Here is a 26,651-nt window from a genome sequence, read left to right on the forward strand (position 1 = left end):
GAGAGATATCCTCGGTGGATGGAAGGCAGAAGAGCTTTCCAAAAGCTTTCAATCCTGGGTCCTCTTTGTATTCTCATTTTCTATCCCCAGACCACACGGTGGGCAGCCAGCTGGTTGTTTCAGCCAGTTCTCCGTGTTTCTGTTTCAGGTAGCAAGTGAAATCGTGCTTGGCAAGCAGGCAGTACAAACAGTGCTTTAAGTAAAACCACCAAATAAATCGATAAGCCAGTGTCTACTAATTGGCCTTTTTAACCTTATTTTACTTCGCGTGCCCATTGCCTCTGCCCCACACGCACCCAGGCTCCCACTGAAGAATGACTGGCACCGTGGCTGCCCTCAGTGGGTAACAGCTTTGAGTTTTCTTCCTTCAGCTTGTGCTCTGCAAGAGACCAGTCTGAGGCTGGAGGGGCCAGTGAGGATTCTTCTCTTGGCCAATCTGCTTGTTGAACCTTCTCCGAAGGCTCTTTAGTGAGCATCCCCAAATCTGCTTTTAGCAAGAACCCTCCATGGTACCTGACCACATTCTGTGTCAGATCAATGCCCCATGTCTGCCTCTTGCCAGGAGTGTGTAAGCCCCCACTCTGTAGTAAGCCAGGACTCTTCTTGTTTTGCTAGTTCCCACTCCTGAGTCTGTCCCTCTTCCTGAGTATCTAACTCACCCGGCTTTACTGTATTTGGGACTGGGGTCAAAATTTCACTGTGAAGTCCCATTTCCAAGGCTTCCAAACCCACTGCACAGGTCCTGGATAACTATTGTCTTATCATGCTTCAGTGGTCAATGCGATGAAGGCGCCAAGATCTAACAGCGCTTCTGCCTATTTGGGGACGGAGGAGTAAGAAGCACACACGCAAATCAACAATGCACACTCAGGACAAACAGAGAAGGGGCTGCAGCCGTCGCCATAGCTTATTAAGCTCCCACTGTAGATTAACAAGCGTCAAGGGAGGAGATATTAATGTGCATCTCACCTTAAGTGTGCATAAATCCCTAGAAATGTGTCAGCTTTCAAGGTTACATGCCACTGTTAATTAAGTCCATGTACAGGGACAGTGCTTTCAGAAAGGAGAAAAACGTAGTGCTGTCACTAGGTGGGAACGCAGCACAAGCTATTTTGACATGCTCTGTCAATGTAACGACCACCAGCCACACGGCACTGTGAGCACTTGCAATAAGGTCAGCCTCAAACAAGAAGCACTGCAAACCAAACATTTATGTCGAACTTAAAAAGTTAGGTACGAAAGATGTAAAATACCTTGCTATTTTTTTTTTAAACAAAAGATTTATTTATTTTGTATACAGTGTTCTATCTGTATTTATGCCTGCAGGCCAGAAGAGGGCATCAGATTTCATTGTGAGCCACCATGTGGGTGCTGGGACTTGAACTCAGGACCTGTGGAAGAGCCACCTCTCCAGCCCCCTTGGTATTTCTTATACTGAAAGGTGAACTACTATTCTGGGTTGTTCAGTTGGTTAGGATGACGACTAACATTCATTCTGCCCATTTCATTTCTTTATGTGGATAAGAAATTTGAAAATTCCACAGTCTCCTCCACTGTATCTCGTCGGACAAGCTCTCCCAACCTGATGATACCTGTAGCCTACTCCTCCCCCCCTCGCTTCCTCTTGCAATTTCTTTTCTTCTAAAATGAAACTTCTCCTCTCACAAAGACGGAGTCTGTAAAGTACGAAGCGACGGTAAAGAGCCTCAAGGGCCTCTGTTCTCGGCGAAGCTTCCTTTGTAACATGCACTTCTCAGACTCAGAACAAATGACAGGAACGCTAAGATCTCCGAGTGTCCTTACCTCTGAAATTACCGGCAGAACATTTCCTTTTATGTTCCTCAAGTTTCATGGGAGCTTGGGTTCTAGATGACCATCTTCACTTAGACATGATGTGGATTTCATTTCTGGGGGTTTGGAAGTGATTTTGACAACACTTCAGCTCCTCTTGTTTTTTATTTGTGTGTGTGAGAGAGAAAAGACACACGGCAACTTTAGAAACTGGCTCTTGAAAGGGATGCCTCACTGACAGGCCTGCTCCCTCCTTTCCCCAGAGGCCTGCCTGCCCCGTCTCTGCTAGAACACCAAGAACACCGCGCTCTTCCTCTGTGTTGCTTTCATGAAGGGGCTGCCAGAACACGGGAGTTATTTGAGGGTGTGAGAAATAGGTGACTACTTCTCAATTCTGCAGTTAGGCTGCTGTAACTCAGTGTTATCTGGAAGAGCCCAGGGCTGTGGGTCCAGGTCAGCAGCTGCCAGTCCAGCATCTCCTTCTTTCCTGTTAGACCTGTGGGTGACAGGAGGGGCTATCACAGAATAAACCCCTTTCGTGGATGGATACATACTGAGAACAGGTGCCCCCCTTCTTATTGTAATGGCATCGGCACTTCCAACTGGTGATGATGAGCCCACTACGGTTTGAAGAGAACTTGGTCTCTTAGTTGAACACTTGGTCCCCAGCCAGCGGCCTTGTTTAGGGAGGTTATGTAACATCTGGGAAGGGGGATCTCTACTGGAGGAAGTACAATAGGATTGCTCTGAGGTTTTACAGCCTCAGCCCACATCTGATTCCGTCTCCCCATCTGCAGGTGAAATCAGCTGGGTTCCTTCTCCAGCCATATCTCCCCTGCCTGTAGCCAAGACTTCCCTAACACAAAGGACTCGATCCCCCCAGAACAGCAAGCCCAGATAAACCCTTCTTCCCCGTTGCTTTTCATCAGGGAACTTTTAATCCCAGAAACAGCAGACACTAGAACTCTCATATAACAATGTGGGTGTGAACCCTAAGAAAAGGAGACTGCCGGGGGCAGTGAGCACCAGTGAAGATGGGAGGCACTAATGTCAAGGAGAGGCTCGGAGTCAGGTTCTCAGTTACTAATGTGTGTGTGGGGGGGGAGGAGACGGGTGTGAACCTGACTGTCTTATTGGGCAAATCAGATGTGTAGTAGAGCTAAGTAACTGGCCCAGCGAAGAGTTCACTTCTGACCTGTGCTCCCCTCGGCACCCAGCAACCACAGAATTCAGTGTTTGGGTAAGCAACCTCTGTAGTTGGGCATTGGTCTAGGCGTTGGGAGTTTAGGGACAAGGAACCAGCGTGCCTCGTGGGCATCTCAGGATGGCGGGAAGGACAGGTGTCAGCATAGGAGGCTGGGTGGAGACATAGGGGAACTTCCTGTGGCGGATTTTAGAGCTGATGGTTTAACAGAAAGGAGATAACAGTAAAACAGCCAAGACTGCAAAGCCATTAAGCAATGGTGCATGTGGCTACTTCAGATAGGAGGGAGGGGCCTGGGCCAAAACCTCAGAGGTGAGCAGGTGGTAGGGCTGGCTCCTGCAGGCAGCAGTTTCTCCTGCTCAGTCTCCAGAGACCACCACCTGCCATCCTGACATTGATGGCACCTGGGACCCTGAGCTGAAGACCTAGATAGGCTGTCCACACTCCTGGCACAGGAAGCTGCAAGATCAGCAATGGTGCTCTGCGCTGTTAAGTTTGCAGTTATACTCTGGGGCTACAGCACACAGATCCCTGGGGGACAGCTGGGGACCCGGAAGCTTTTATAGTGTGCTTACTACAGCTACGGACTCTGCCAAGTTTGTGTGTGCCTGTGGTCTACTAAACCTGCCAAGTGTGTTTATTTCCATCGCACAAGTATTCTTCTCCTGAGCAGAGGTGAACAGGTGCTCATGTCTGCCTGCCCACATCCAGACAGCTCAACCAGACACCAGAAACCTTGTAAAGCCCAGACAGCCTGTGGGCTTCCTTCACTTACTGCCAGCTGGATTTTACCAAGTACTGTGGAGACTCCTGAATGTCACACAGCACCAGACAGGGAGGAGCTCCAAGGTGTTTCAAGACCCTCTTCTTGCTCCATCTTCAGTGGAGCGACTCCTAAAGAAGACAGGTGAGGTCACAATTCTGTTACTTAGAAAAGTTTTATTTGGAAAAACATCAGAGCACAGAACTAAAGCACCATTTGCTACTGTCTGCAGACACAGCAGCCTTGACTGTGAGCTCTGCACCCCCGCCCTCCCCCCCCCCCCCGTTAGATGAACGTCAGCGTAGTGTGGCCAAGCGCCTACCCCGGAAGCAACACCGTCAGCAGTAGGGCGAGTGTCCCACGTGGTCTTCACAAGGCTGTTTTCTGACGCCATCATCTGGTCTCGGTTTTCGGACTTTGTGGAACAAAACTGATGAACTTAATGTCTGAAGCTGTTCTTCAAAGGCTTGGTATTTTTACCAAATGACACAGCAAAAAGAACATACATATTTTTTTCTTGAAAGGCTTCAGAGAAATTCTAATCATTACAAATTTAACTTAGCCAAGCACAACGGCACACATTTAATCCCAGCACTAGGGAGGCAGAACTAAGTGGATCTCTAAGTTTGAGGCTAGCCTGGTCTATAGGGTGAGTTCCAGGACGGCCAGGGCTATACAGAGAAACAAAACAACAAACAAAACAAAAACAAAAACAACCACCAAAAGTTTTGCAGGCTGGCGACACAAAGAAACCCTATCACAACCTCCCCCGCCACCCCGAAACTTCTACACAGAATGCCACCGTAGTGAATGCCCATCACACTGCAGTTAGGGCATTTGAGAAAGGCCAGCTTGTTACAAAGTGGAGCTGACGATGTCTGTTTTCCTAGGGAATGCCTGTCACACTGTAGAATCCTACTGTTTCCTCCTGTGTTGAGCAAGGAAAAAAGTACCTAAGATAGAAGAAACTTTGTACCTTTCAGGAACCTACGAACAATTACTGATTGAAAACTACATGCTTGAGCGACAATGTACCCCACAGCTAAAGAGACCCAGAAACACAATAGCTCTAATTGAACAGGAGGGAAACGAACTACGAATTAGCATCTATTATCTTCCACATTTGACACAATAGCATTTGTCAATCCCTTCAAAGAGGTGTGCTTCCTTTGAGACCTAAGGCCGAAATGCCAATGATCACTCCAAGGAGCCGTTCATCTCAGTGCCTGAAGACAAAACATTCATTGGTAATGGCACATTTTAATCCACAGATCCTTTAAGAGGTTTATTCTGTACCGCTGAGACCAGGATCTTAAAACCCCCACATCCCTAGCCACTGCAAGACAACTTTGAACTTAAATAAACTCGGAGAGTGATCACATGACTCATTCCACATCAGAAGCTAAGAATCACTGGTGTTTCCAGGGAAAGGCTGTCTGTCCGCTGCACTGCTGCTACAGGTCAATGGAATGAGCCTTCCCACTCTCCTGCAGAGGACCGCACGCCTATTAAATCAGACCCTAGATGCCAACAAACTAGGATCCCTATCTTCCCTTGCTTGCTCATTCAACAGAGGGCCTGGTGAGCTTGGCTGCTGGCTTGAGCTGGTTTTAACAGCCGTGAATGCTGAACCTTTGTAGATTTGTACTGCTCCAACTCAGCAGATTAAAGCAAGCAGTGTGTGTGTCCTGAAGGGTGTAGCGATCTGTCTTTCACAGAACAAAGCCACAGGGGCTAGGTCTTGGGTTGGAATGGATACGTCACAAAGGTGTTTATACATGCTAAAACACACATGCGATACAGACCCACCAAACAAGGCGGGGTTTCCAGTCCCTAACAGCGCCACTGTGAAGCAGGGTGATGTTATGTAAGCCGTATGTTGGCTGTGTCCCATCCTCCCTGCCCGTACTCCAGAGACACACAACAGGCAAGAACACTGCAAAGTGCTAGCCTCGTGACTCCAGAGAAAACAAGATTAATGCTGGATACCCGGTCACTCCAGGCCGGAGGCTGCCCACCTCACTCGGATTCACTTTGATTCTAGAAAGTGAAGGGAAATAGCAAAAAGACATTCTCTCATAAGTATGCAACCATGACTCAGTTGAGCCAACATCCAGCCAAGTCTCAGGCTGAAGGCAGCAGCTTTCTCAAGGGCAAGGCACGTTCCCCTCAGTAGGACAAGCTACAAGATCTGGGTCTGTGGTAACTTTAAACAACCCCACCCAGAGCTGAAGGGCCTCTACGCTGGAGAGCTCTGCGTGCCCCCTTGGTAAAATGGCAAATGCGCCAGTTCCAGAAAGATCTGTGCTGCTCAGGCTGCCACGCTACTGTGAGTCTGGTTTGGAAACCTCCGTAATCCACTAAGACTAAAAACAAGGCCAGTGGCCCCACAGTGGTCATTTAGGAGCTGCTACATCTGTAATAAAGGGACAAGTGCTTACAAAAGCAGCCCCCTCATCCCTAGAGAAGGGCTCAAAGCCAGCGAGTGGGGCTAACTCCAGGTCAAAGTGCATCACTGGGCATTTATATACCAGCTCCTTGGAGCTGTAATTCAGCAGCAGCACCACGTGCCCCACGGGCTTCTCCCCATGTCCTGGAAGGGAAGTAGAGAAGCCAGCTGCAGCTCAACTGCTTAAACCAACGGGTGCTGTTCTGTCTGAACTTTCGTCTAGAGGCTTTATGGCTGAAGATGGTCACCGGCCTCCTGGAAACCACCAGCTATGGAACTCAGGGCAGAGAATGGGCAAGGGAACCGGACAATATGGCTCCTCTTAACACCACAAAGGGTTTTCTACTTTCTGGAAGTCTTTCCTGTGGGTATTCTATCATCTCTTATACCTACCCATGTCTTCACTGTGCGTTGCTAGGCTCTGACGCCCTCCATACAGGACTGCCTGTCCATATATGTGACAGTCAGTACCAAGCCAGATGCCTGGGATGCCGTGGGTTCTACTGTAGCTCAAGAGAGAAGAAAGGGCAAACTAAACAGAGACCAAGGACCCAAGCACACATTTGACCAAAGGACTACATGTGGCTGGGCTCGGAGAGTTCCTGATCTCCTAAAATATCACTCTTTATTACCTCAAAGTACACGTTATGCTACAAGATGACGCTTTTTGAAAAAAAAAAAAATCCATAGCCTAGAAAAAAACACTTTAAAGGTCATTTCAAAGTAAAAAAGAGAACAAAACCCACACATACACACTGTGGAGGACTGTAAAGAAATGTCTCCAACACAGCAGTATAAACATGTACAAATCAGTCCTTAGTTACTATGGCGCCATCACACATAACTCAACAGGAGGAAGCACCGTGGAACAGCACCATTCAAACACCCAGTGCGCTCTTGATGTCTGAGTTCCCAACTCAGAACCTGCCATGGAAGCATAAGCAAATCTGCTTTTCTGTACATTCCCGAAGGCAGACAGCCACTCACGCAACATCTGACTTTACCAAAAAGCAATTAGATAGGGTAACAACTACCCCTAAGACTGGCCAGAGGTACCCTGGGCAATTCCTGGGGGCTTTCAACAGACAAGGTGTTAGAAATGGGAAGGTCTGCAGACAAAGCGAGAACTTACGGCCTGTTCACACGGTCAGAATGAGAATGGACTTTACCGAATTCCAAGTCAGCACGCCTGTTTATAAAGCAGGCCCTGTGACACAGTTGTGAGCCTGGCACTTGGGAGGCCAAGCGAGGAAGACTGTTGCAATTCCAAGAGCAGGCTGAGCTACAGAGAGACCATGTCGCAAAGAATAAACCTGTTCACAAAGCAGTGCTTACATCCGTCCTGACCATGTGTGTGTAATGTATTCTGGAATTCTTAACAGTGCTAGAATGTTCTTCTCAAATGATCTCAATTATATAAATTAATCTGCAAGTTTAAAAGTTGTGCTCCAATATAAACAACCTGTCTCCAACCACATCAGCTCCGTGCGCAGCTCACACTGGGCAAAGTGCCCCTGCCAGTGGTATTCTGTCAACGTGCTTCCGTAAAACGCTGTTCTCCTGTCTCAGATCTCTTGATGACATCTATCCGCACATCTAAATTCAGATTTCCCACTGGGCTGTCTCTGAAGCCTTCCTTCCAAGAGTCACCATAGCATGACCGATATACAACTCTGCCTCCTCAGCTGGGTTCAGTCGGCACGGCCTCAGCCTGCTGTGCCTGCAGAGGGCAAAGGGCAGCGAGCAGAGGTTACAGAACAATCAGCTGAGGCTGGCGAGTGACAGGACAGTCTGCCAGTACAGGGGCCACGACTCCAGGTCACACCCAACTTAGGGCGCTGCCGTGCACAGGCCAAGGTTGCTGGTCAGACCAGTGAATGCTTTCCTTCTTCAACGGTCAGTAAGAGCACACAGAGGGCATTATTAAATTCTATCCTGCCATGTTTATTATTATCTCATAAAACAAGACATCTCCCAAAGTGCTTGCTCTCCGGATGCTCCAGGTCTCGCAACATGTCAGTCCAGAACGGCGTTTCTTCAAGGCTCTAGAAGGCTCTATGCTCTTAGCAGCCCTTTGATGAGGACCTCAGACAGAGCCCATTACTTATTTCTATATTTCGTCTTGTGGGACAGTCCTAACCCTTTCTTCCATGACACTCATCTATCACAGTGACAGACGACACTCTGGCCATTGTGTCTATCGGGGACTGGAAAGACACACGCCACATCACTAACAAAGACACTTTACCGCAAACTAGCTATAGGCCCAACAGCGGGGCATCGGCCGCAGAAACCACGGACTTGAAACTCAAGAACGAAACCATCAGCAAGATGCATTCAGAAGTCTCTGTCGAGAGTTCTTCTCTCCATTATTGGTTGTAGTGTCACTGCTCAGGTCCAAATCTGTCAAAATTAAAACCACTATTTAGAAAGGAGGACTAGCAGGGAGCATGGTGCTGTTTACTCCGCTGGGAGGACTTCTCACACAACACATTGCTTTACCGTGTCTGTTTCCTAGTTTGAAGTCAGGTCATGGCAAGAAAGTCAATAAACTCCCTCTTTTGAGAAAGAAAGTCAAATGGTGGCTTTGGGAGTAACCAACCGCTCTCTTGGTTATATGAGGCCTGCTCCAGAGGAGGGAATTCATACTGTACAATAAATACAGTACAAAGCCCATAGCTCAGGAGGTCCTAGGTTCTAGAGAGGCCAAATGGACAAGTTATCAAACTCCCTTCTATATATTGATGGTTCTACCCATAGATCAGTGCGGCCTTGGCCGGAGAACCCTTCCTTCTGCGGTGGGCAGCAGCCGATGCAGAGACTCACGACTGGTTTAAGCTCTGAGAACAAGTGAAGCAGCTGCTGAGCGCTCGGCCCTAAATGAGACATTTATTCTAACCCCTGAACCCCTAGATCAAAGCTCAGGGAATGCCTATGAAGAGGGAAAAGAATTAAGAGCAAGGGGCACGGGACAAAATGCTGGCTCCTGAACACGACGTGGTTGGCACGCAGCTCACTGCAGTGATGGTCACGTGTACAAGACAGCCAACATGAGCAAGTAACATCCTTGCAGGCAGCACTAACTGGACTCACTGGGTCATAGAAGAAAAGGAAAGAAGGAAAGGAAAGAAAAGGATATGAAGGTGGGAAGGGGCTATATTAGGGGATATATTGTGAGGAAGCTGGATATGATATCAAGATGTACTGTAAACACATATGAACTTGTCAAAGAACAAACAATCAATACTAAAAAGAAGGAAAGGCAGAAGGACAAAGAGATGGGAGGTACAGACAGGAAGACAAGACAGAGACAACAAGGATGCTAGAAACAGAGGCGGGGCAGGAGACAGAGAACACGACACAGACAGAAGAACCAGAGGGTAGGTGGAGAGGAGACCGAGGAAGAAGCACAGATTGATCCTTGTTTGGAAATTCGGGGTAACAGGAATCTGTTCCCACACTCTTCCCCAGGACAGCACTGGGGCGATGGTCCAAGTGACAGGCAGGTGAAGACAGCCCCGACTGACACAAAGGCGTGCCTGTCCAGAGAGCCAAGCCTACCTTTGAACTCCGTCATCTGGCTCCCCTGGTCCTGTCCCTTGATCTCTGTGGACATGGGGGTCTTTCCATCAAAGACATCCATCTTGATCATGCCCAGGTTGGTCAGGAGCAGCATGGGATCGATGCCCTGCCCGTTGCTTTTAATGTTCTCCAGCACCTTAAGACACTTGTATGATTTGAGCTCACTTATGTTCTCTTCCAGAAAGAGGTTGTAGAGACTCAAGTCGTTGTAGCCTTCAGACTTGAAATGCAGAACATCGAAAGTGGGCAGGATTTCGTAGACCTTGAGAACATCTGTCTTCTGCCGGAATGGGACGAACAGCGTGTAGACGACCACGGGGGCCAGCAGAGCGTACACAATGAGGTTGATGAAGCTGAGCAGCTGGAAGATGCCGACAGCGATGAGCTTGCACTGGAGGCGATCAGGAATGGTGCTGTCGTTGCTCAGGATGCCCGATTTGATGCTGCACAGAAACTCGTCTGACAGTGAGGAGAGGCTGAAGTAATAGCTCAAGTAGACACACGCCAGCAGTATGACGGCCAACGTCACCAGTCGGCAGCTAATGTACTTCACGATCAAATGACTAGAGTTCTTCTTCGTCTTCAAGTACTGCTCCACGATTGGGTACTTGAAGTGACTTTCAGATATCTCCCACAGACTGGAAAACAAAGCAAACAACAGTAACTGAGACTCTTGCCAGTCTCATCAAATGTCAAAGGCACGGACAAGGTCAACACCGGCACACTGAAAACTTCAAATGCATTGACTATAACTTCACTCAAGTACTAACGAATAAAACCATGCTTAAACTTTTTTTCATTTTAATATTCTAAACATTTAAAAAGTTTCTATGAGTACTTTGCCTGCATGTGTGTAGTGCCCTCAGGAACCAGAAGAGGGTGTTAGATGCCTGACGCTGGAGTTATAGGCATTTGTAAGCCAACATGTGGATTCTGGGAACCAAACTCAGGCCCTCTGCAAGAGGAATAAGTGCCCTTAACCATTGAGTCATCTCTCCAGGCCCCCTTTTAATAGTTTAAAGACAATTTGGTTGATTAAATGTGAGTAATACTTAATAAGTTTTAGGGAAATGCCTGGTACCCAGGGCTCAATGTCTATTAAATAAATTTATCCAATCCAAAATAACAGCTGGCTTATTGTTGTTGTTTTCAAACTACAATCTCTCTCTGTGCAAGCACAATAAAGTAAAGAAATTTTAAGCCCAACTAGAACACATATGCTTTTACCAGGGAGGGTTAGGGAAACTCGGGGGACCCAAATGGCATTGTTCAGGTCCCCGGCTCTCCCAGAAGAAACTGCGTGACAGTGTTTATCTATTACCTAGAAACAAAAGGGTAAAAAGAGGCAAACAAAGCAGTTAATAACGTTGCGCAATAAAACAGAGCCTGGAATTGTGACGGCTAGTTTCTGTCACCTTGACACAAGCTTGAGCACTTTTCTAAGAGGGACCTCAACTGAGAAGACCCGTAGCAGGTGGGCCTGTGGACAAGCTTGGGCTTCATTTACTTGACTGTTGAGTGACGTGGGAGGGCCCAGGTCACTGTGGGCAGTGCCGTCCCTGGACTGGCAGTCCTGGACGCTGTAAGGAAGCAGGCTGAGCCACCCATTGAGAGCGAGCTAGTCAGCAGCTCTCCCCCACGGCCCGTGCATCAGCTCCTGCCCTGCTTGAGTTCTTGCCCTCACTCTTTTAATAATGGAATGGAATGGTGGATCGTTAGCTAAAATAATCTCTTTCCCCTTCAAGTTGCTTTGGTCATGGTGTCTTATCACAGCAACAGAAGCCCTACGACAGGAATACGGCAAGAAGTCTTAGACGTAAGACAGCTGTTGCTACTACTGCTATTACTAGCAATGACAGAGCCAGAGGATGAATGTGACAAGGAGGGTCTCCACCTATCGGGGCCACTTCTCTCATCCCTTCCATATGTTTGATTGCCCCAGAATCCTCTGCGCTTTTCCATTACAGACATCAAAGCAAGCAAGCTCTGTTTGAGACTTTGATCTATCATCCCTCGGAGAACTACTTTCCAAAGGATGAGACTGGGCAGAGAAAGGAACACTGACCTGAGGACAGTGGGGAGGGGTTGTCCCTTGCCAGCTGGTGGCAGACACCCTACCTACCTATCCACTCTTGGCAATCAGCACTCTGGGCTAGCCCGGCAAGAGAAAGGGCAGGGAACTCATCCTAGGATGGCTACGGGCAGCCTTCTGGTGCTGTTACCTTTGCCCCACATTCTCATTCACTCCTGGAGGTCCAGGTCCATCTCTCAGGTCCAAGTCCCGGGCGCTCTTGGCAGCCTTGATGGCACGGTTGTAGACTTTGTCGAGTTCTTCCATGATGAACTTCAGATCTGAGCAGAGGTGCGGGGCTGCCGCGAAGCGCCAGAACAGCGTGGGCAGGTACAGGAGTATGGCGAACAGCAGCAGGATGTAGGGGAAGAACTGGAAAACAAGAGCCAGCCTTGGTCAGCAGCAAGAAGCTTGGAAGCTGTCCCGACTATGCCAGGAGCTGCTCTTGTCCCCATTTCGGAGACACGCGAGCATTCCCATGTCGCTCATGGACACCAGCTTGCTGCCTGTCCATTACTGTTTGCTTCAATATCGGACCCAGAGTTGACCCTTTTTCATTCAACAGACATTAATTTGAAGGAACTGATGACTCCACAGAGAATAAAAGGAGGAGGAAGAAGAGGAGGAGAGGAGGAAGAAGAAGCACTCCCCTGTCCCATAGAATGACTCCTCAACAGAACCACAATTAAGAAACAGGTAGAGGTCACAGTGACGTTTGCTGGGTTTTGTTGTTGTTGTTTTTCTTATTACTTGTTCTGGTTTAAAGCTCTAGTTTTCTGTTTTGTTTTTTACTTCTTTGGAATCTGGGAAAATGCCAAAGAAACATTATGAAAAGCTCTGGTTTTTTTCTGTCAGTGGTCTGTAAAGCAGCTGGAATAAGCGCCTAAAACCTCCGGGGTGTGGAGGGCGAGACGGTCACAGCTGGGACAGATCTATGATGAGGCACCAGGGTTGGGGGACACACAGAGCAGGTGTCAGGATGTCAGGAGACTGAAGGATGCCCTGGAACCCCATCTGATTAGAAGCCCGGGAAGGCGGGAACACTGGGCTCCAGTGAAGCTCAGCCTTGTGGCTTGGGCCATGAGGTCACAGGGCCTCTGACCCTCAGTTTCCCCTCTCTGAAATAGTCACGTGATACAGGTGTCATGGAGAAGAAACTGGATCACTCCCGTAAAGATGCTAAACAAGACGGATGTCTGGCCTGTCATAAGCACCAGAGATCACCAGGAAAGCTAACAACAGGGCTTCCTCCTTTGAGCCCTTCTGATGACCCACAGGCTTGAGGCTAGGGGAGAGGCAGATCAGAGTGGTTTCTGGTCCCAGGTCCCAAAGCTGGCAAGTGACCCAGTTAGAATTTGATCCCCAAGCTACAGCTCTGCACCCTCTACACTGTATTAGATTGCACTGTTCCAGTCCCACGGTTCACTGTAGTGACTCTAGGCTCTATCTACCTGGATGCGCATCCTCTCCTGACCATCTCTAAGAGCACGCAGAACCTGTGCGAGGCCCGGGCCCGTGCAGGAGGCCCATGTGAAGCCCAGGCAGGAGGCCCGTGCAGGAGGCCCATGCAGGAGGCCTGTGTGAAGCCCATGCAGGCAGCCAGTGCAGGAGGCCTGTGTGAGGCCTGCAGCAGAAGGCCTGTGCAGGAGGCCCAGGCAGGAGGCCCAGGCAGGAGACCTGGGCTTGTGCCCGCAGCAGGAGACTGTGGCTGCAAAGGCAGTGTGCGCATTCCCAGAACCCCACCAGTTTTCCCGGGCGAACACCTTACATGTCCACAGAACACATCAGCTGGCACGATACGAGAAAGTACAACTCCAGGCTTTGGTTTGAACCCCACAAGAGTTTCCATGGCTGTCTCCTTTCCTGATCTAGGACTTGGCCCCAGGTACCCATTACCTCTGCAGCTGTGGGTTCACAGTTCCCTTGGTTTTGTCAAAATGCCTTGGTTTTTGCTTGTTTGTCTCATTTGTTTTTGTTTTTAAATGCATGAAATAACACATACAGGTTCACAAAGGAAATGGGTGTGCGGATCCAGTTACCAAAACATGGAGAAGTCAATTGACATGTGCTTCTCTATCACTACCACGACACAGGCCCAGTGGACAGCCTGTTAGTACTGCAGTTCTGGAGCAGAGACGAGGGAACCGCATTAGTCCAGACAGAATGTGCCTTCATTGGGCGAGGAAGCTCTTGCTGGTTGTACCCTACAGTAATTTTCAACGCTAACTCTAGTAGAAGTTAGCGAGAAATAGGCAATCATCCACTCACAAACATCCCGAAGCTCCCATGAGTCCTTCCTGGAATCCCTGATGTAAGAGAAAAAGAAAGAAACCCAGTGAACCCAAACTTGGCAGCACCCTCCAGGAGGCTGCACTCTGAGGTTCGCACAGGACAGGGTCCTTCAGTGTTAGCCTCAACTGCACACACTGCAGGCTAGGCACAGCTGATCTAGTTTACAGTTAGCTGTGTTCATTCCATCCTTGTCTATTCTAGTCACGGTCTACTGTACAAATTAGCCCGACAGCCATGCTGATTTACACTGGAACAGCTAAGCACTTCCTCTGGGAGCTCTGGGCAGCAGAACTATTCTAGCGAGGGCTTGTGAAATAGTTTTATAGGTCATGCTCTTTTGGGGGTTATTTGAATAACAGCATTTACCTTGGACTGTTCCCCCAAAGTAACAGTGTACAATCTGTGAAACACACCCAAGGAGTGTGGCATGGAGCCCCAAGGGCAAGAGAGCGCAGTGCACTGTAATTGGAAAAATGAGTGTTTAAGAATCTACATGGAGGAGGCAGAGGCAGGCGGATCTCTGTGAGTTCGAGACCAGCCTGGTCTACAAGAGCTAGTTCCAGGACAGGCTTCAAAACCACAGAGAAACCCTGTCTCGAAAAACAAAACAAAAAAACAAAACAAAACAAACCAAACAAAAAAAAAAAAAACAAAAAAAAAGAATCTACATGGAGAGCACTTGCTGTTTCCCAAATACCCGTGCAGCCTGGCTGCCCCTTCAGAAACGTATAGAAATGCCTTGCTCTCCTTATAGCCTGGCTGCCCCTTCAGGAACGTATAGAAATGCCTTGCTCTCCTTGTATCCAGGCTGCCCCTGCAGGAACGTATAGAAATGCCTTGCTCTCCTTATAGCCTGGCTGCCCCTGCAGGAACGTATAGAAATGCCTCACTTTCCTTATAGCCTGGCTGCCCCTGCAGGAACGTATAGAAATGCCTTGCTCTCCTTATAGCCTGGCTGCCTCTGCAGGAACGTATAGAAATGCCTTGCTCTCCTTGTATCCAGGCTGCCCCTGCAGGAACGTATAGAAATGCCTCGCTTTCCTTATAGCCTGGCTGCCCCTGCAGGAACGTATAGAAATGCCTCACTTTCCTTATAGCCTGGCTGCCCCTGCAGGAACGTATAGAAATGCCTCGCTCTCCTTGTATCCAGGCTGCCCCTGCAGGAATGTATAGAAATGCCTTGCTCTCCTTATAGCCTGGCTGCTCCTGCAGGAATGCATAGAAATGCCTCGCTTTCCTTATAGCCTGGCTGCCCTTGTAGGAACGTATAGAAATGCCTTGCTTTCCTTATAGCCAGGCTGCCCCTGCAGGAACGTATAGAAATGCCTTGCTTGTTAGTTTTCCCACACCCATCAAAAACAAAGGGCCATTCTGCATGCCTTTAACATGGCATTCAAATCAATTCAACTGCAATATGAATCCAAACAGTGTTAGTTAAATTATAGACTTTACAATCCTTTTGCCCGAGTAAGAACATGGAGAATCACCAAGGTGTCTGCATAAGGAGAAAGCTTTGTTGCCAGTGCTGCCTGCTCCACATTAGGACTGGGGTGCACATCACTTTGCGCTCTGACTGAACCCCTTGGTGCAATGTCCCAATTGGTTGGCACTGCGTTCTTCCCAAGACAGTGAAACCCTCTCGGAGAACCAAGAGGCTGCTCCACCTGCATCTCTCAGCCTGTTGACTTTCAAATTTGTTGTTCCTGGAAGGGGTTGGGGGTCACATGACCTCTGTGTGGAAGAAGCCTGAGGTTACCCAGAACAACTACCTCCATGGTCTAACTCTTCATCAAAGGCAAAGATCCCCAAGGGATATGCCACCTGTCTTACAGGGTTAAATGGACGGGATGTGGACTCAGAAACATTCCTAGCACCTGCCCTGTGTCAGGCAGTGACAGGGTGCACATCCCATACCTGCCCTCCAGGTTCAAGTACTACCACCTCACCAAAGATCACACAGCCCAACAATCAGAAATCAAAACACAGCGGAACCACAGAGTGTAAGTACTTAGCACAGAGAAAACAGAAAAGTCCCTAGAGAAAGAGGTCAGAACTGTCAAGAGAGGCAGAGCCTACTGCTTACTGCACTGTGAAGCACATGAGGGAGAAAGAGCAAACGAAACTAGAAGTCTGACCACAGTTCTCTTCTGTGGACCTTAGAGCATCCACTTCCTTCTGCCTGGAAGCTTCTGTCTGGTGAGCTCTCACCTCTGCCTGGAAGCTTCCATCTGTCTGGTGAGCTCTCATCTCTGCCTGGAAGCTTCCGTCTGTCTGGTGAGCTCTCGCCTCTGCCTGGAAGCTTCTGTTTGGTGAGTTCTCACCCACCCAACATAAATACCGTAAGTGAGGGAGGACAGAAGGGTTGGGGCTGAATGATTGACAGAGGGTGAATAGGATCTCCTGAAAATCCAGGAACGAGGGCTGGAAAGATGGCTCAGTGGTTAAGAGGACCCCAGTTCGATTCTCAGCATTCACATAGTGTTTTAAAACTGCAAAACTGTCTGTAACTCCAGTTACAGGGGATCTGACCTTTTCTGAAAACGGGGCAGGTTCATGGTACACAAGCATACATGAAGACAAAAAGAAAAAAAAAACCCACATAAAAATAAATAAACTAAAACAAAACAAAACAAAACCAAGAACCCTTGAGTGTGAAACTGCTCAGAAATAAGGCTGTGGCAGACAGAGATATAGCCAGCTCCAGGGAGGACATAAACCACAGACCACGGCAGATACAGACCAGAGGCAGGGGTCTAGGGAGTGGAGACCTGTGCCTACCACCTGAGGAACAGGTATGGCAGAGTCCTCTCTCATCTCTATCAGCACTTCCCCTTAGGTCTACGGATCCAGGAGAGACCAAACGCTGCTGTGGAGTTTGCTCTGGTCTGTGGTGCTTGTCACAGAGGTTCTAGGGAACATCAAATGTCCGTAAGCTAGCAGCTGAACTACGAAGGCCCCACCCCAACACTGGACACAGCAGGGAGACACTGGTAGGGAGCATAATCAAAAACGCCTTGGCAAAACAACAAAGCAACTCAGAGAATGCGCAGAGGTGGCAAGGCAGGTGGTCACTGCGCAGAAGTGATGGGACTGGAGACAGCCGCGCAGAGCGAGGACACCTGTGTGAGACAAAAGGCAGAAGCCCTGAGGACTACGGTGGCCTCTGGCCCATGCAGGGGTGGGGCCCATGCTGGGGTGGGGCCCATGCAGGGGTGGGGGCGCTGGCACTGGCAGCCGACATATGCACAGGAGAGAAGAGGGAGGGGCGTGGGAGGCAGATCTAAACTGGGAGACTGGCATGAGATGCCTCTACTCAAGAAGCCGCTGGGGGAGATCTGCAGTAGCAGCAGAGAGCAAGGGAGGCATACAGCTTGTGACTCAGGACTCAACAGCACACACATAGCCGGAGCCCAGTGTACAACAGCGGAGATGACCCCAGGGAATGGGGAAGCCAGAGAGAGGGTCCAGCTGCGGTCCTGTAACATCTCAGAGTCAGACAAAGAATGAATAGCAGACCAGACAGAAGGTCAGAAAGTAGGACGTAGGTAAAACAAGATCATCTTGGACTTGGGAATATGAAATACAAGGGTGTGAAGGATGCCGGAACTGGCTGTGGGATGTTCACATAAAAACTCACTTAAAGACAGTCCCAAGTACGGGGAATAAAGAAGGGAGCCATCCACCCTGAACGGTGGTGCAGAATGCAGACAGTAAAGATATCAGGGTGAAGACAACCAGGCGGGTGGCATCTGAGGGTGGGTACCACTCAGGGAGTCCTGGAGAGGACAGCGAGCTCAATCTACATGGAAGACGGAAAGGACCGAGCCAGGGGAATCAGAGCCACATACATGCAAGGGGTGAAGCCTGCAGGGGACCACATGCTCCCGTGGATTACAGACCAGACAAAGGGTCCCTGTGCAGTGCTAAGACTTTGGGAGCCACACTGTTCCTGTGGCTGCAGACTGTGAAAACTGTGTGGGCTAACGGGTAAGGATGCTACCAATTTAAAACATTATTTGAAGAGAGGCTGGGTTTGGCTTGAGAACATGTGGCGTCCCAGTTTGCCAACCTGACCTGGGTTTCCTTCTAAAAGAGCGCCACGGTCCTCAGACAGTGTCTTCGCTGTTATTCCTGGAGCTGCTAGCGTCTCTGTGATCGCTAACTTTGTTGACCTGACTTAGCCTAGGACAGCGTTTCAACTCGTGGGTCACGACCTTGCTGTGGAATAGCCCTTCTGTACACTGTGAAGATTTGTCACGGGTTGGTTTAATAAAGAAGCTGACTAGTCAGTAGCTGAACAGGATAAGGTGAGGTGGGAAAGTCAGCCTGAGAATGGAGAACAGGAGAAAGAAGGGTGGAACAGAGGGGCGGACAGCAGACGCAGGGAGAGGTGAGATGAACATGCAAGGCGAGAAAAGGTACCGCCACGTGGCAAAGCACAGATAAGAAATATGGGCTAATTTAAACGTAAGAGTCAGCTAGTAACAAGTCTAGCTACAGGCCGAGCATTCACAATTAATATTAAGCCTCCATGCTGGTAATTTAGGAGCAAGCTGGTGGGAAAACTCCGCCTACACGACCCGTTCATGGTATTTATAATACAATTCAAATGAAGGAGCAATGGAAATAATTTTATGGTTGGGGGTCACCACAGCATGAGAAAATGTCCCCACTGTGATGGACTATATATAACCTGGAGTGTACACCAACATAAGCCACCTCTTTCTGCCAAGGTATCATAGCAACAGAAATGAAACTAAAACACAGACTCACAGGCCCTTGGGGACGACATCTGCCCGGGCACACACTACTTAAGGAACACCAGTCTAAATCAATGGTGCCCGGTCAGGGCTCCAAGCCAGGCAGGCCAGCAGCACAGCTACATTCCTGGCCTTATGCCCCCCTCCCCCAGTGTTTAAAGTTCCACCCCAGCACTGTGGGTGGGGCTCAGATCCCTTGTTTGCATATCTTCCAGGTAATGCGAATCCTCCCACTAGGTCTCTGACTCCATATTAGAGGACTATTTTGTCTGCTTTGTTAAGTACTTTTTATTCTTATTGTTTCTTTCTTTTAAGGGCTCTGTTTCAAAGCGAAACCTCACTAATCTTTGCCGACAAGCTGGACAGGAATGACGTGAAAGAGAGTTCACCAGTCTCAGAGCGCCCCCTGCTGGCCTCCTGTGTGCACTCACATGGGCCTCCAAAATCCCAGCTCTTAGCGCCACAGGAAGCCAACAGCAGTGAATGAAGTGAAGAGCAAGGTGGATGAGAGAAGTCTAGCCAGCAGAGACAACCACCCCACTGAGGATGCCGGTCCACGGTGACAGTCACTTACACATTACACTGAAGAATGTCTTTGGAGGGTGTGAATCTCCTGGTTTAGCTGGCGTTGAATTGAGACATGTTTAAATAAACTCCAGTCTGTGAGCAAGCACCTGGAGACCCTAGGCAGGACACACATGCTGCCCCCCACACACCTCTCTCCCACAGATTCGTCACTGAACTGCCACAGTGAGCCCCTTAGGAAAGGGGTTTTAGAAGATGTTCTGGGCAAAGGGGTTTTATGTCCTGAAAATTTCCCCATATTTTTGTTTAAAACTACATCAAATCATCCGATTGCACGGTTATTTAATGTGTAAGTTGTACCACTGTAAAGTATGTTTACTTTTTAAAAAAGTTTTCCGGTTTTACATTAGTTACCTACCTAGTTTGCTTGTTTCTTTTCTCTCTCCTTCTCTCTCCTTCTCACTTCACCCCACCCCCACCCCCCAGACAGGGTTTCTCTGTGTAACAACCCTGGCTGTCCTGGAACTCACTCTGTAGACTAGGTTTGTCTTCAGCTCAGAGATCTACCTGCTTCTGCCTCCCGAGTACTGGGATTGAGATGTGTGCCACTACTGCCCAGCTTAGGTTAACTATGTTTCTAGATTTTATTTTTAAACATTATTTATTTACTTTGACATTATTTTATCTTTAAACGTTCAATGTGGGGTACAGAAACTATGATTACCACATCTGTGCCCAACTCAAGAAGCCATCTTTAGTCCATCTCTCATGGGCTATTTCCCAGTTAGGGACAATCCCGATTTCTTTTACATATTAGACTTGTTTTATCTTTAGTTATGTGTGTGAAGTGTGTATACCATGTATGTGTGGGTGCTTATAAAGGTCAAAAGATGGGATCAGATCCCCTGGAATAGAGCTATAGGCAGTCATGAGCTAGCTGATGTAGGAACTGGGAACCAAGCTAAGGGCCTCAGAAAAGCGGTACAGGCTCTAAACCACGGTCCCATCTCTTCAGCCCCAAACCTTGTTTTGTAAAGCCTGTTCTTTTCCTGGAGCATTGCGATCAAGTTCCACACCCTGACAGTATAAATCTCTGACGGTTCTGTAAGCCAAGATGCTCCCACCAAGGGCCCTGGGGCTGTCCTTCCTTGCCCCTCCCAGTACCCCTTGGCCCAGGTTACAGAACACCTTCCCCACAGGTATTCCTACACGATCTCGCCTCTGTGCCTGCCTATGTCCAAGTTCATTCCTTGTATGAGGACACCTGCCATATTGGAGGCAGGGTGGGGCCCACCGGACCCCAGGATGGCATCTCCTAAGTCACTGACTATATCAATAGCAGCTCTGTTTCGATAAAGTCATATCTAAGATACACAGGGTTAAGACAACAACACAATCTTATAGGGGACACAATTCAACCTTGTAGGTCACCTTGGTCTCAGTCCCCAGCACACCCCTGGCAGGTACACCTTTCTGTTTATCTCTCCACACCACTCTGTCTTCTGTGGGCTCCTCTTCAACCCCAACTCTCCAAGCTAGATGACCCCCCTTTACTCGTCAGCATGGCACGGCCTACAGTTACCCAATGGGGGAGCCCCAAATGAGGAAGTGCTTAGATTAGCTTGCCCTGTGGGCACGTTTTGAGGAAACTGTTGTGATTACTAAGCGATGTAGGAAGAGCCAGCCTGCTGTGGGCAACACACTGCCTGGGCAGGCAGGCATAGGTATATAAGAAAGCTAGGCATGAGCCTTGCACGTGAGTCAGAGAGCTAGCCAGCAGTGTTCTTTCATGGTTCCTGTCTTAAGCTCCTGCCCTCAGTACCGTCAGTGGCCGATTATAACCTAGAAGTGGAAGCCAAATCAATGCTTGCCGCCCATGCTGCTTTGGTCAGTGTTTATCCCAGCTGAAACAGACCCCACTGCCTCTACATCCACCCTGGAGGAGTCTCCTGGCTTCCACACCAAATTCCCAATAGACGCCCATGCACTGAGAACCGTCTTTCCTGTTACTCAGGGCCCAGTGGCCACAGAGCAGCTCTAGTTAATAGCCGAGAGTCATCCCCTTCTCTTCCTCAGAGTTCCGGTTAATAGCCGAGCAGTCATCCCCTTCTCTTCCTCAGAATTCCAGCATCCCGAGCCAATCCTGGACCACACCCAGGCTCTGATCCTGCCCCCTAAGTCTCCATGTTCCAACAGCACATCTTTCTGGTCCTCGCTCCTCAGATACGTGGAATGTCGTCTTCCTGTGTCCCCAGGCATGCTATCCCGGGGAGTGTGTGGGGCTTATTAACTGCTAACTAGTCACGAGCACACTGCCTGTCGCCCTGGTGTGACATCACCGTCCGGTTGTCCACAGAGAGTCTGCTGTCCCCGGCACAGGCTCTCAATATCCCCTTCAGGATCCCATGGTGTCACCTTGTAGCTGGCTACATGACAGCAAGCCCTGCTTGCTGTTTGCACTTTCCTGCCTCAGAAACACCCGCTTGCCTCTTCTGTTCTGAAAGAGCATTCCCTGAGCCTGGTTCTCGGGGTCTTCTGTGCCTCACTAGGCTCTCTCCACCCCGCCTCTCTTCCTTCCCAACCTAAACTCTCTTTTTGTGCCTGGCTAGTGGCCCTCCCTGTCTCCCCTCCTGCTGACCAGAAGTCCCTCTGTGCCTGGCTAGGTTTTCCCAGCCTCTCCTCCAACCACTGCAGAGGACCAACTCTTAGAAACCAAGGGCCGCTCAGGAACACACAGTGGCCCCGCTGATGCAACGCCTGTTTGGGAGTCGCAGATCAGACCCCGTCTCTGCAACCTCGCCTCCATCCTGGTCTGCAGGGCCACCTGGTCCATGTCAGGACAGGCATGTCCAGGGGGATGCTTCACTGCTACGCTCCCAGGCCAGTGGTTCTCAACCTTCCTAATGCTGCAACACTTTAATACAGTTCCTCGTGTTGTGGGGACTTCAACTATAAAACTATTTCATTGCTACTTCATAACTGTAATTTTGCTACTGTTATGAATCATGATATAAATATCAGATATGCAGGCTATCCTGTGATGGCGACCCACCGGTTGAGAACCACTGCCCTAGACAGTGTCTCAGTGGTTGGTGGGTCAGCATCTCTGGTCTCTTCTCCAGCCTCTCATCCCCTCCTTCTCTGGACTCTCACAAATGTGGTCTTCCTGGACACGAAGCCTTCTCCTCGTTCCCGCCCAATTTGTTATTTCTGCCCACAAGAAGAGCATATCCTCTAAGGAAAAGGCCAGTTGTTCTTCTAAGGCATCACTGTCATTTCTTACACACACACACACACACACACATGCACGCACGCGCGTGCGCACCAGGAGCTCCAAGGATTAACAGCGCGCAGGCCTAGCTCCACCCCAGCATCAGGGGGATTCAGGAGCTCATAGCTCAGTCTGCAAGCTTGTCCCTGGTTCAGTGAAAAACCACACTTTCCCCTTTCTGTCTTGGTTTCTAATTATTCTCTTGTGTGTTCATTTCACCACCAGTGAACTCTGAGATCTGACATGCCATCTGCGGCCCATTGCTGCTGTGAGAACCATATGGATTTTTCTTGCTCTAACAAGCCCACAGTGGCTGTCATCCCATTATGCAATCCCAGCCACAGTCTGAGTTCAGCCAACGCCAACCCAGAGACTGTATGGCTTGGCGCTTCCACAACGACATTTTAACATGGACTTAAACTATAGAAGCATGGACTGAAATTTACAAAGGTTCTTTATTTTTAAATGATTTATTATTTTTACTTTACTATATTTTTTTATTTTATGTGCACTGGCATTTTGCCTACATGGACGTCAGTGTGAGGATGTCAGATTCCCCTGAAATTGGAGTTACAGATAGGTGTGAGCTGCCTTGTGGGTGCTGGGAACTGAACCTGGGTCCTCTGGAAGAACAGCCAGTGCTCTTAATCACTGAGCCATCTCTCCAGTCCCCCAAACAAAGGTTCTTATCCCCTGCAGGTGTGTCCGCTTATGCTGAAGGTCCCGACACTGTGGTAGAGTGACATATTGACCAGTAAATCATGCAACGTGGACAAGGGCCCACCCAGCACTCAGGCTGCAAATCAGAGGGAAAAGCCCAACCCAGTCACCGTGTGGTGCCCTCTGTGACAAACATGCAATGAACAGGTGTGGGGGAGGCAGGTCAGAGCCAGCGAGTCACTGCGTGCAGAAAGAGGTCTGTTTAGAAGACCACGGACTGGGTGTTCAGGGAGTTAAGGCAGCAGAGAATCTACGGTCAGTTCTAGCATCGTAGAAGCTACCACGTGCATTCCACAGGAGATATGAGCATCAGAAGACACAAATGTTCTACTTATTTTTATGAAGGGCAAAAGAACCAGCAGATGAAGGGCAGGCTGAAGCAGAGCCCTGCTGTTGTATGTGCAGTGAAGACCCAAGGTGTCACCATCCTCACTCACAGAGAAGACCTGAGGTGTGACAGACCCTGAGGTGTGACATCACCACTGCCAGAGAAGACTGACGGTGTCAAGCTGCCATGTAAGAGTGTTAAGAGTGTTCTACACACAGCTAGGTTCAGCTGTAGCTTCTTACTGTCCAGTTCCTGCACACTCCCACCCTACAGTGCCCTACACCCTTGTAATGGTCTGTTTTGTCCCTTTAAGAGACAAGCCCCCCTCTCCACTGTCTACCACCCAGGCAGGCAGATCTTCCTTCCACTTCCAGTCTGAGCTCTTCCTTTCCATCTCTCTCCCAAAGAGGTAGCTGCTGTGGCACCTCTCCCCGCTATACACACACCGTTTCTCTCTCTCTCTCTCTCTCTCTCTCTCTCTCTCTCTCTCTCTCTCTCTCTTTCTCTCTCTCTCCCCCTGCCTCTCTCTGCTCTTCCCCCTTCTCTCCTTCCCCTTCCATAACCCACTAAATAAATACCCAACCTCACCCTGTATGGCGTGCCTCTCCGCCTGCCTCTCACCCGCTGCGGCTATGGCTCCTCGTGGGACTGGCTGTTCCATCTCTGTCTCTCACTCACCATGTGGCTCCCTGCCTGGGATTTGCTGCTCTCGGCCTCTCACCGGCCACACGTGCCTAATAGGTCTCTGTATCTCACCCTCCATGGATGCGGCTCCCTGCCTAGGACCCACTGGCCCATGAAGGCTCCCTACCTGGGACGGCTGCCTTCTTGGCCCGCCATGGTCTCCTGCCTGCTGCCCACTGCTGCCACTCGGGGACCTACAGCATTTTATTTTTACCATAACACATGTCCCACCAGAAACCCATCAAGAGTTGTGTACCCGGGATTCGTGACCAGGCTTCTAGGTGCTTCAGCAACACAGTGGCCAGAAGCAACTCAACTATGTGTTAGACTTTACTTTTGCTAAGTGACCCCAGGTATTACAAACAAGGCTCTGGCCTTGTTCAAACCCCGGCTCTGCTTATCTGAATGTTGAAAAGGTAGTGAGGGCCCACCGTGGGCCAGACATTCTGCAGGGGAATTAAGGACATCAAAGAAACAAAGATGTACAAGATGCCTGTCACTGAAAACCTGAAATTCAGAGAGCGCCTGCCTATCTGATGCCTTCACTGCTATGGCTTCTTCAGTGTGCATGGCCTTGGGCAGAACAGCCCTTCCAGGCCTCCATGTCTGTATCCGGAAAGCAAGCACAGCAGGTGTGACCGTATCTCCTTACCTTGTGCAGCCACAGTGGGAGGTTTCCGGACTCGCTCTGCAGGGAGCTCTTTTGCTGTACAGCTGCCCAACAGTATGAATCCACAAAGGAAGCCTGTCTCCAGGAGAAAGAGCTTGGGGAGAAGCAGCTTATCTGGGTACCTGGGAAGCAAAGGAGACAGTTCCAAATGAATGAAGCCCCGGGCCTGCACCTCCCTGATCCCCACTGATGCCCAAGTCAACGCTTCCTGCACTGAGTCATAACGTCACACACCAACTGAATGCAGCATCAAAAACTTTTGACAGTGAAAGGTTTCTGAACATGACCAAAAACTGAAACTCAACAGGGTAACAAATGCAGGGGTTTCTGGAAGTGCTCGCCCATGCAGTGCCGCGCGGCTTCACAGCAGCCTGGGTTCTGAACACAGCACATAGTTAGCACCACACTGCACCCTGAAAGCTGCCTGAAGCACCTCAGCTCACAGCCAAGCCTACTGTATGGTATTGTAATAGTTTTTCGTTTGTTTGTGGGTTCTGAACACACAGCGTACACTTAGCACCACGCTACACCCTGAATGCTGCCTGAAGCACCTCAGCTCACAGCAAGCCTACTGTATGTTACTGTAATAGTGTTTTGTTTGTTTGTTTTTTGTCTCCTTGACAAGCTAGAGTCATGTAGGAAGAGGAAAGCCGCCTGAGGAATGACTTCTATCAGACTGGCCGGTGGCCATGTCTGGGGGCCTTTTCTTAATGATGTGGGAAGACTCAGCCCACTGTGGGAGGTGCCAACCGTGGGCAGGCAAGTGGGCCTGGATCATATGTCAAAGGTAACTGAACAAGTCAGGAGGAGCAAGCCAGTAGGCAGCACCCCCCAAGGCCTCTGCTTCAGTTCTTGCTCCCAGGTTCCTGCCCTGACTTCCCTCAGTGATGGGCTATGATATGGAAGTGTAATTCAAACAAATCCTTCGTTGTGGTTTAAGTAAAATGCTGTAGGTCCCCGAGTGTTTATTGGGTTACAGATGTGTCACGGACATCCTTGTGTCCCTTGCATGCCTCTCTTCTCTCTAGTCCACCCCCCCATGAGGCAAGCTCTCCCTCACATCCCACACAGGGTGAGGGATGCTAAGTGCCTGGGCTCTGCGACTGTATTTAAACCTCACCCAGCCACTTAATTGGGTGACTCACGGCAGGTGAATCACTCAGCCTTTTAAGCCTGGGTCTCTAATGCGGATGGTATTAACATCAACACTTCACACTGCTGTTGCAGAGAGGGAAAGGGGCAGCAAAGTGGTTCCTGCAGTGCCTGGTTCTCATTGCTTGTTCCGTCAGGAAGCAAAAGGCTGACCTTTCCTGCCCTGCTTTAAAAACTAAAGCACACCCATCACTGTGCCTTCTACTGCATGGAAAGGGGCGGAGACAGTGAGCTGGACCTCCCTACGAATGCCATAGGCCTCCAAGGGTCACCATGACCTGGAGAAGGGATGAACCAAACACTTGTATTAAGAAAAGGAAGTAAAGTCTGCAGGGTCAGGAGGGTTGACTTTGGAGGTGGTGAGGGGATGCACAGAAAAGCTCTGAGCA

General features: G+C 49.4%; 1 protein-coding gene across 1 annotated transcript in view; it reads right to left on the reverse strand.

Moving 5' to 3' along the window:
* Window positions 1-4,054: 4,054 nt before the first annotated feature.
* The window catches only part of Panx1 (pannexin 1), a 43,317-nt gene continuing 20,720 nt past the window's right edge, over window positions 4,055-26,651 (reverse strand). Inside the window, exons 2-5 of the mRNA XM_057768603.1 lie at window positions 25,093-25,232; window positions 12,012-12,232; window positions 9,769-10,427; window positions 4,055-8,610 (exon numbers count right to left, since the gene is read on the reverse strand). Of these exons, the coding sequence (XP_057624586.1) occupies window positions 8,531-8,610; window positions 9,769-10,427; window positions 12,012-12,232; window positions 25,093-25,232 (1,100 nt within the window). The 3' untranslated portion in view covers window positions 4,055-8,530. The remainder of the gene's footprint in view (window positions 8,611-9,768; window positions 10,428-12,011; window positions 12,233-25,092; window positions 25,233-26,651) is intronic.

The sequence above is a fragment of the Chionomys nivalis genome, chromosome 4, assembly GCF_950005125.1.
Source record: "Chionomys nivalis chromosome 4, mChiNiv1.1, whole genome shotgun sequence".
Lineage (NCBI taxonomy): Eukaryota > Metazoa > Chordata > Mammalia > Rodentia > Cricetidae > Chionomys > Chionomys nivalis.